Source organism: Alosa alosa, chromosome 5 (assembly GCF_017589495.1).
Source record: "Alosa alosa isolate M-15738 ecotype Scorff River chromosome 5, AALO_Geno_1.1, whole genome shotgun sequence".
NCBI classification, from domain to species: Eukaryota; Metazoa; Chordata; class Actinopteri; order Clupeiformes; family Clupeidae; genus Alosa; species Alosa alosa.
Genome location: NC_063193.1, coordinates 27,327,578 through 27,337,464, shown reverse-complemented (window position 1 = coordinate 27,337,464; position 9,887 = coordinate 27,327,578). Strand labels below are relative to the sequence as shown.

The 9,887-nt window shown below is 40.1% G+C and overlaps 1 protein-coding gene and 3 non-coding genes across 4 annotated transcripts; 3 read left to right on the top strand and 1 right to left on the bottom strand.

The window, feature by feature from the left end:
- The first annotated feature begins 93 nt into the window (after positions 1-93).
- trnap-ugg lies at positions 94-165 on the top strand. Its single transcript has one exon. It is a non-coding gene; the product is annotated as a tRNA-Pro (tRNA).
- Positions 166-276: 111 nt separating this feature from the next.
- On the top strand, positions 277-348 carry trnap-ugg. Its single transcript has one exon. It is a non-coding gene; the product is annotated as a tRNA-Pro (tRNA).
- Positions 349-454: 106 nt separating this feature from the next.
- trnaa-agc lies at positions 455-526 on the top strand. Its single transcript has one exon. It is a non-coding gene; the product is annotated as a tRNA-Ala (tRNA).
- Positions 527-1,927: 1,401 nt separating this feature from the next.
- Positions 1,928-9,004, bottom strand: LOC125295272 (E3 ubiquitin-protein ligase TRIM39-like). Its single transcript, XM_048244536.1, has 7 exons — positions 8,934-9,004; positions 8,201-8,254; positions 6,587-6,686; positions 4,372-4,900; positions 4,040-4,074; positions 3,759-3,886; positions 1,928-3,092 (listed from the first exon to the last, which is right to left on the bottom strand). Exons 3-7 carry the CDS (start codon positions 6,631-6,633, stop codon positions 2,593-2,595), a joined length of 1,239 nt encoding a protein of 412 aa, XP_048100493.1. The 5' UTR covers positions 6,634-6,686; positions 8,201-8,254; positions 8,934-9,004; the 3' UTR covers positions 1,928-2,592.
- Positions 9,005-9,887: the final 883 nt, after the last annotated feature.

Genomic DNA, 9,887 nt, shown 5'->3' with positions numbered 1-9,887 from the left:
CAGGTGCATTTCATTTAAATGTGTTAATTTTTCAACTCGTCAGTGATCTAGAAATGATGTTGGTTTTTTTCATCTAAATTCATAGCCAGTCAAGGCTCGTTGGTCTAGGGGTATGATTCTCGCTTTGGGTGCGAGAGGTCCCGGGTTCAAATCCCGGACGAGCCCTTTTGTGCTTCCTCACCAATTCTTTGTCGGCCTCACTGTCTAACGCCTTTCTCCTGTGGAGATTTAGCCTCAGTTGGATGTTTATTTTTTCCCCCTGAGCCATCACATTGCGGCTCGTTGGTCTAGGGGTATGTTTCTCGCTTTGGGTGCGAGAGGTCCCGGGTTCAAATCCCGGACGAGCCCGCAGGCGTTACAGGTGAATTTCATTGAAATGTGTTAATTTTCAACTCTCGTCAGTGATCTAGAAAATGATGTTGTTGTTTTTTCAGCTAAATTCATAGCCAGTCAAGGCTCGTTGGTCTAGGGGTATGATTCTCGCTTAGCGTGCGAGAGGTCCCGGGTTCAAATCCCGGACGAGCCCTTCCCCACGCAACTATTTGTCATTATCATGTGCTTGTGTCAGCACTGTCTCATCTTTGCTGTACAGCATATAGCGGGCAGCTTTTCTGCAACTAAACACCACCCCACCTCCCTTTCCTTTCAGCTAAATATTGCTGCATAGAAGGCTCGACATAAGCGTTTGAGCAGCGTGGCTCATTGGTCTAGGGGTATGATTCTCGCTTAGGGTGCGAGAGGTCCCCGGTTTAAATCCCGGACGATCCCTTTCCCACGCAACTTTCTGTCAGTATCATGTGTTGTGTCAGCACTGTCTCTCCTTTGCTGTATAGCATGCAGCCGGCAGCTTTTCTGCAACTAAACACCACCACACCTCCCTTTCCTTTCAGCTAAATATTGCTGCACAAAATGCTCGACATAAGCGTTTGTGCAGCGTGGCTCGTTGGTATGGGTATGGGGTATGATTCTCGCTTAGGGTGCGAGAGGTCCAGGGAAACTGGCATCTTTAACTTTACTTCTTCACAACACACAATATGATTGGCTCAGTGTATTCACATCACACCATATGGTTGGCTCAATGTATTCACATGTCGATGTTTTGCCTCTGCTTAAACTCTGTTGCTGCTTCGAGAGCATTAGCTTCTGCCATGGCGGCCTCCACCTCCTTATTATGCCTCTCGGTGTTCAACCTAGCTTCAATTTGGGCCTTTTCAAGCATGATGTCTGACTCTATTTTTGCAAATTCTGCTCGTGCTTGGGCTGCCTACACTTTAACACAAGTCACAGCTACAGCTCTCTCATGATAACGTTTTTTCTGTATCTTCAGCAGTTTGTATTATCGGCATCATTCAGTGCTGCTGTGAGCGTAAGTGTAACTAGATCACGCTCCTTGAAGAGCTCTGCTCGCCGTGCAGGTTGCTTTTTTACTGTTCTGTGCTTAATTGCGTTAACCTGACCCTAGCCAGATGAATTTCGCTCCACCTAGCTCCACTCATCCATCTGGAGCCGATCCATTGAAGTGTTGCTTCAGAAGGCTGGGCCTAATCAAAAAATGCTTGCATATGATTGAATAACCCACTTGTCCGTCATCTATTGACGTGCTACTTCAACCACCCACATCGAAGCCAACCCGTGACGCTGATAACAGTCTCACAGTCGCTTCTACGCTACGCTACATCTATGAAACTCCCGCCCTGCGTCCTGATTGGCTGTACCAATCGGTTGCAGAAATCACTGTCAATGGAAGAGGTCCCAGATGGATGTGAGTGAAGCTAGGCGGAGCTAAGCGGAACGAAATTCAGGTTAGGCTAGTGTGTGTTGGGATGCAACCTGGGGCAGATGTTTAGTGCTGGGGCATAAGGGCCAGGTCTGGCTCAGTATGAGGTGTTCATGTGTTTTGCTGCGACACCAATAAAAAACATTCTGAGACAACCTTGCAGTTTGTTACAATATAAAACAATATTACATTTCTACACAATGTGCTAATATACGGTGTTGTAGCACTATTCATTTTAGAAGGCCTTAGACTAGTGCACAAAGGGCAGGTATAGTGGCATTAATCTGAAAACAACATATCAGTTGGTACAATTCTACATTTAAAATAGCTATTAAACATGGTAGCTAGGCCACCAGCTATAGACCTAATTAGCTGAAACTTATCATAATAGAAATGCAGACAGTAATTTTACTTCCAAGAAATTCCAAGCATATTTTGCAGGTTAGTTTGTTACCTGTTTTCAACTACTGAAACTCATTTTCTATACATGAAGCCCTGTCTTATTCTACTATGTCGATTTTAACATTATGTTTATGTGCATAGATAAGTATTTGCTACTTATTTCCTGCGTACAGTGTCATATAAAATAAATGGAAGGCCTATTTTAGTGGTCAAGTTCTAGGGAAGTACTGAAGTACTACGGAAGAATTCAAGTGAAATCCCTGTACAGTGCAACTATAACGCAATTCATGTAGTGGATTTCTGTGTGGCTAGTGTTTGAATGTCTGTTCATACAAATTCGTCCCCAGCGTTGCCAGTTTGGACCATCTTTTGATCTGAAACAAATATTGGACAGTGTAGAATGGGTTGTCTTCTTATTTTAATCTCTTTCTCTTCATCCTGTGTGCAGAACACGGGGTAGATTTCTTCACCTTGAAGTCCATGTCAGCGAAGGTATAAATGTGAGTCTTTGATTCAGCATTATAGAACGACACCCACTTCTCGTCAATATCTAGACAAATGCCCAGTTCTCTGGGCACTGCGTCCTTAGGGAGATGGTGTATGGGGGATGTGAGCACCAAGAATTGCATCCAGCAACTAAGGCACCAGTAGCCTTGATTAGGATAGAAGGTGACACTGTCAGTCCTCTGAGCGGAGGCTCTTGTGACTCCAATTGTCCACCTGTTATTCACTCCCACTTGCCAAAAACGACGTCCAGAGGTGAAGCCTTTTCTGCCCAGCACGAAGGGCTGCCCACCTAGTCCATGCTGTTGGTTATGGGAACTCCGAGGACACCCAGATAGCTTTACATTCCTCTTATCATCAGACAGAATTAGTCGTCTATGGGCTGTGTAGAAGTCCAAAGTCACCTTCGCTGAGAATAGTACACACAAACAAATCAGTTACACAAGAGGTTTGTATTGTTCTTTACAGTGCTATATATATATATATATATTATGTCCACATATATATGTTATGTGAACATAAACACTGTACAATAATAATCATAACAAGAACATCACCTTTAGGCAATCAGTTTGATATGAAAATGATATGAATTAATGCAGTATTGCATTCATTCATTAATTCCATTTCATGGAATTTCTTTTTCATGAATTCCAAAGGCATTCTTTTGGGGAAGGCCATCCACAAATAAATGCATTTCCTTGGTTTCAACACTAGAGGGCATATGTGAATGTCACATGGTGCAACAGTAGCAAAGCTAAGCAAGAAATCGCTACAGTAGACCCATGAGACAGATCTGTTCCAAAATGGTATGAATTTTTCCATGGACCATGGTACACTTTTCCACCAAGGAAATTGTGGAATACAGGCTTGTAGTTTTTGCGTAATGCTGGATACAGACAGGCGGACAGACAAACCACACCAAAAACATTACCTCTAGGCAGAGGTTATGAATTTACTGTAGATACTTTTACCATGTCAAATCATAAAATGATGGAACAAACTTCAAAACCTATAATACTACTCATCAAACAGGAGAAGGAAATGTCTCTGCAAGAATGAATGATGGTCTCACCAGGAAGAGCATGTCTGCGTTGGTGTTGGATTACAGTCACCAGGGGTCTCTCGCCTTTTTGTAAATGAATGTGTTTTTTAACATTTTTCTCCTCAGCTTGTTGTTGTGTCTCTTTAGCTTTGCATTTCCTGTCTCAAGTGTAGACATGTGCTCTTCCATCTGCTGTGTTTCCTCTGCATGTTTTTTCTCACGTATTGCCTCTTTGTTTTTTTGGTTGACTTTTACTTTCCTCAGTTGCATGATGATCTCCCGCTGTAGTTTATTTTCCATCCTTAGCTCACGGCTCTCCACCTCTGTGTTCACTCGAAGGGCCTTTCTGCACAACACCGTGGATACACCTGGCCATGGACTGTTTAACTTTTTGGTCGTGGAAAGAAAATGAAATGAGATTGCAATAAGACTAAATGAAAACAAGCCTCGCCTGGTTCATACAAGCAGACTGTACTGTATTATTAAAATATATAATTTCAGATACAGCTATTTACAGTTAGGTCCATATGCATTTGGACACTGACACATTTTTTTTGTAATTTTGCCTCTGCACAACACCAAAATGGATCACCAAAAATTCTCTCACTGTCCAAATATTTGTATATGACCTTTGGACTCATGCCTGTTCTAGATTCTCAATCATGATGTCATGGTGCCGGTGTTTCAGCACAGCACACATGCTGCATATGGTGGTCTGGTCAGTCCTACAGAACATCTCTAGCGCCCTCTGGTGGTGCTGGCAGATCATCTGCTCTAGGTGCTCTGTTGGCTCCACCAGTCTATGTCGTTGCAATGCTGGGACAGTGTAGTGCTGGATGACATGGGTCTCACAATACAGAGCAGTGTACATCAGACAGAACTTAACAGCTCTGAGCTTTTTCACTGGGCAGAAATCACAGGAGAGCTGCCCACATTCTGAACTAGAGCTTGGGAGTTGTTTTGATATGGGTGAGTTTGTGTATATTTTAGGCTTTGTCTTCAATCTTTTCTTACAAATTGGACAAGCATAGTGTCCTCCTGCACGGTTAGCTTGCATCTTGCACTGCCTGCAGTAACTGTGTCCACAGGGGATGGAGACTGGATCCTTCAGCACTTCCGTACACACTGAACATCTGAAGTGGTCCTCTGTCAACACACTGGCTATGAACTCACTGCAAAGAGAAAGTAAGAGAGAGTACAGTAATGTTTTATTAAACTGTCTATATTTATTCAGTGAATACATTAAAGCCTCCCACTTTCAATCTGTTATTTCTGCCAAAATTCATATTTTGCAGTCAGAACAGAAGGTTTCCCCTATTCAGGAGCGGCCTGTATATGAATCCTTGCTGTAAACAAATCTAGGGGGAACACTGCTATAGGACAGCACAACAGTGTCAAGGGCAACTTGAATGTTTCTACATACCCAATTGTCCTACTTCTTCTGCTTTACACGATGAAAGCATTTAACTATAGAATCACAAGAGGACTTAAATAACTTAATCAATAACTTAATCATTGACTAACTTGACTGTCTTGAATGAACTGAATGTGATTACAGGTATTAATTTTTATTAGGTAAATTGGATCTGGGGTGGATGCACGGCTCATTGGTAGGTCTGAAATGGACCTGGGCGTATGCATTTATGTGTATGTGCGTCCGCATTAATTAAGCCATGAGTACATGATATAGGCTGATTATGTATTCTTATGACATGTGCAACAATATTACTGTCACACTTTCACCAGCGGGCGTGGTGGAACAGCGGTAAAGTCACTGTCTGACAATCGGTCGGCTTGGGTTTCAGCCCACCGTTGTGCATCTGTGTCACTTTGGATAAAAGCGTACAACCTGCAACAGAGTTAAATTTATCCACGGAATGAAAGATTTTTAGATAGGCGGAGCTCGGAGACGGGTCGGTAGGCCTGCTTTTACATGTTTTGAGATCTCGAACATAATCTGCTCTGGACCATTTTAATCCAACCAGGTTAAAAGAGATGAACATTTGTGGCACAGGACTCATTCTCATATAAAGTTCTAGTTTTGGGATCTTCAAAAAAATCTGTTTACCTTGTGCAACACCAAAGAGTTTTACCTTTGCTCACTTTGCGACCCTCTATCGGCTATAACCACACTATGCAAGTTCGCCAGATCGGGTAGCAGATCTGTAGTTCGATGGAATGAGACATAAGAAACTAGAAATTTGACTTGCTTCTGATGTCGCAATACATCATACTTTCATAAAATCATTCAACATACTTGTCTGTGGACATCGTTATTTGCAAAGCTGGTGCTGGATGAACAAAAAACATGCGTGCACAGAGGAAAAGTGCTTTGGTGTTGCTTTAAATTCAATTTATTTATTTCGAATACTGCCATTTTGTAATTAACAAAGACTATATGACTTTACTTTAAACTATTTATTTTAATTATTTACACATTAAAGAATCAGGATAATGGAAACACAAAAGGAAGTGGAAAACAAAAACTCACATTCCATTGGGCTGCTAGTATTGAAAATATGAGACCTGAATCAGGACTAATATCTAAGAGTTGAGAAAATAAATCAACATTTTAGGGTACTTAGACTATTGTTTTAATTTAATTTAAATGCTCTTAACTGGAAGGGTACAGGTGAGGTCGTATCAATAATCATAGACACAACAATCCGATCATGATTTCAAAAACATGGTGAAGCTTTTCTATCTAAGAGTTGAAAAATCCAAACTGACTCCAAACGACACAATAACCTGTTATACTAAGACCGATAGTCAAAATGAGATAGAAATTGTGCTTCATGTTGAGTCTGTGCTGTGGGCCTCTTGCAGCCTCTTTGTTAAGTGGAGAATTCATAACTCACCTTGAGTCAGGTGAAAATTTTCCTCTGAAGTTTTCAGGTGGATCCATTGACTTCAGAGACACACAGCTGTGCAGGTGAGTCGGACCTCTTCAGCTTCACTCTGAAATCATAACATTTTTGAAAACCTTTATGCATAAGAAACATTATCTGAATGAAATATTGAATCATTTACACAATAAAGAATCAGGACCAGGTATAACACAAATGCCTGTGGAATACAGAAACCATTCCTTTGGGCTGCAAGCAGGGCCAGTCCTACGTTATTTTGGGCCGGGGAGCAACCCCCCTCCCCCCCAAAAAACACGCGCGCACGCCCACGTCACGACCGTGACAGCAACCAACACCAACGCACCTAGGCCTAAGCACACAGAACAGGCTACCAGGAGAAACCACAACCAATTCAAATCAATTAATTAAAATCATATAGATAAACCATACAATTGCAAGCGACCATGCCACAGAGGGCTACTGTACTGACGTATTAACGTCCCCATTGTCCTATCTTAAAACTTTATGCCCCAGTATCCTCAAACTCGTCTACTGGCCAAACGCTAAGCCAAGAACCGTAGGCCTACCTTCTTTTTCTATCTTCCGTTTATGGTCTTTTGTTCTGGCTACCAAATATGTTTACAGACATTTTCCCACTACTTTAGCCTACCAAGAACACAATCTCTTGACCTTACATCTTGACACTTGCAGATGGGGGAGGGGGAACTTTTGATACAATGTTAAATACAGCATGTTTCGTATTTTTATACAAAGTCTAATACAAAAATATGCTGCTTAGTGAGCATTGGCACTTTACACATTTGTCCTATTCAATTCAAACAAGCTTAATTTATCGTGGAAGCTCAACTCCAAAGAAAGCCGGCCTATTAAAGGACTTGGCCAATGATGGTCAGATTTTTTATTGCATGTTGTAAATCTATTTCAAAATACAGAATAACTGTTTCTCTGTGTTCTTCTTGTCCTCATTTCCTTTCAGCTTTGTTTATTTGGGAGTGGCTTTGTTTTGATAATGGTGTGACACGTATTATAGTGAGTCATAACATAGTCATGAAGTGACTTGACAAGTTTGCATGCCTCTGTCACTGACTTACTGACACATAAAACACTCTGTTTCTATCCTAGTGCACAGCTGCATGGACACACAATACAATACACTGAGCACAATACAACCCTTGCTTTTCCTTTATTTATTACACGGCTATTCACAATGCAAGTAGAACGCTCCATTGACATTGAAGTTCTAGTGGTCATTATTTTCCACTAGAGGACCTCTGAAAAAAATTATGTCAATGGCAACGGAGTTTGTGCTTCTAATTCAGGTCTTTCATATCACTCCGCAACTACTGGAACTTCATTCAAAAGTGAAAAGCAGACGGCAGCTGTGTTCCGCTTCACATCGGGGGCCGTTTCGCCCTGTCAGGACTTATTTTCCCAATAATGACCGGCGTTCTATACATTATCCCTTACATATTTTATACATTTTTTAAAGTGTATAATCCTCTTGTCTGAGTTGAACATTTGAACAGTTGAACAACATATGTAGATGGTTAGTCAGCATGTCAACACATGTTTTGAATATTGGCTGTTACAGCCCTAGAAGCTTACATTTCTTTGATGGGTACTGGTGTATCCTCAGGTGAGTCATTCATGGTACAGTTGCTACAACAAAACAATAACACCACATTTGATTTGCTATAAATACAATTTCACACATATCAGTACCCTCCAGAATGTGTTTTTGTTAAAAATATTTCTTTCTTTATGAGATTTTCCTTTTTCTCAAAATAAATTTGCTTCCCTTAAAGGTTGGATTTTTCCTATTTTTTTTATTGTGAGATTACAATAAATCACCAACAGATTATTTTTTATAGCCGATTTTAGTCAACTTTAGCAGAGGTGCCAATAATTCTGGAGGGTACTGTAAGGCCACTGTAAGAACAACAAACTTTCTGTGTGCATAGACTCTAGATTGTATGCATGGTAAGTTCAGTGTGTTGAGCAGAGAGCAGTGAAAGTAGTAAAAGGATGCACAAATCTTGAGAAAAAGAAAGAAAATATATACAATAAAATAGTGTATTTTGAAAAATGTCAAGGTATTTGGCAAGGAAGAAATGGAAATATGCATTATACATGCAGATATGCACTACACAACTTCACTGAAATGGTGTTTACGTATTTCATCTCAGTACCATATACACCAGTGTTAATGTGGTTTTCACTTTCTCACTTGATGATAATATGTGAGAATTTGCTGGTCATAACTAAGCAGAGATTTTATAAATGCAAGCATGTTGTATCCTGTGGGTAAATGTCTGTAGGCTATCTGAGCTTTACTCACATATTTTGTCTGAAGTGTGCTCCGTTTCAGGACTTTTCCAAGTCGCTTCCTTCTTCTTCACGAAAATGTTGTATGACTCGATGTGGTGTGTCTGTGCAACCAGTATTTTAATGTGCCCTCTTTTTGTAAATCATGTGACCAAAAGCACTGTCATTGGTCGATGAAGTTGTTGTGTGAATAATGATGCTAGTAGTTATAACTGTACTGTATAATTGAACTGTAATTAAAATCCAAATAATACTACCACTTTATTGCAGAAGAATTCTTCAGTGCTTTGTCACAATAATTTCATCAGAAATCAGAAATCCATTTAGTGACATTATTCATGATGTAGCCATTTTGCATCCTGCTTATATTATGTGATATCCTCCTTCCTTATATCATTTATATTTACCATCTTGAGTGTCAATATTGCCATCAGCTAACCTGGCTGAGTTGAATAAACATGAACTGTACCAACAGAGAGTGGTACCAGATGTGATTATTGAGCTTTAGTCAAACTTCAGCAACTTCAGTGTATATACAATTATCACAATATACAAGTCTATTCTATAGATATAACTGCACAATGGTTTATTCTGGATCTAAATATGTAGATATACTGTAAGTATAATTCTCATTTGCCAATAACACACTAATTGGATTTGGCTCCTGAAACAAATGCTGGACACACAATATTCATAATGTAATTCTCTTTTTTAATAAAAACATGAGAAACTGACACATACTTGATATCCTTACCTTTTTTGACAATGTTATCCTGTATGTGTTTAAAATCACATTTTATCATGTGACCTTTCAGATTCAGTAGTGCAAGTATTATCATTTCTGGGGCCAGGATGTCAAAAGTAACTTTTCCCATAGATTCCAATATCTTATTAGGCATTTCTGAAAGTACACAAGGACCAAATATGACGATTAATTTGTAAAAGATATGTTTTATTTGTATTTGAG

Excerpts from the sequence above, each read along its gene's own strand:
- LOC125295272 (XM_048244536.1), bottom strand. The coding sequence starts at position 6,633 with ATGGATCCACCTGAAAACTTCAGAGGAAAATTTTCACCTGACTCAAG. Across the intron at positions 4,901-6,586 it reads AAATTTTCACCTGACTCAAG|TGAGTTCATAGCCAGTGTGT; the intron begins GTGAGTTATGAA and ends TTCTCTTTGCAG. Across the intron at positions 4,075-4,371 it reads TGATTGAGAATCTAGAACAG|AAAGGCCCTTCGAGTGAACA; the intron begins GCATGAGTCCAA and ends GGTGTTGTGCAG.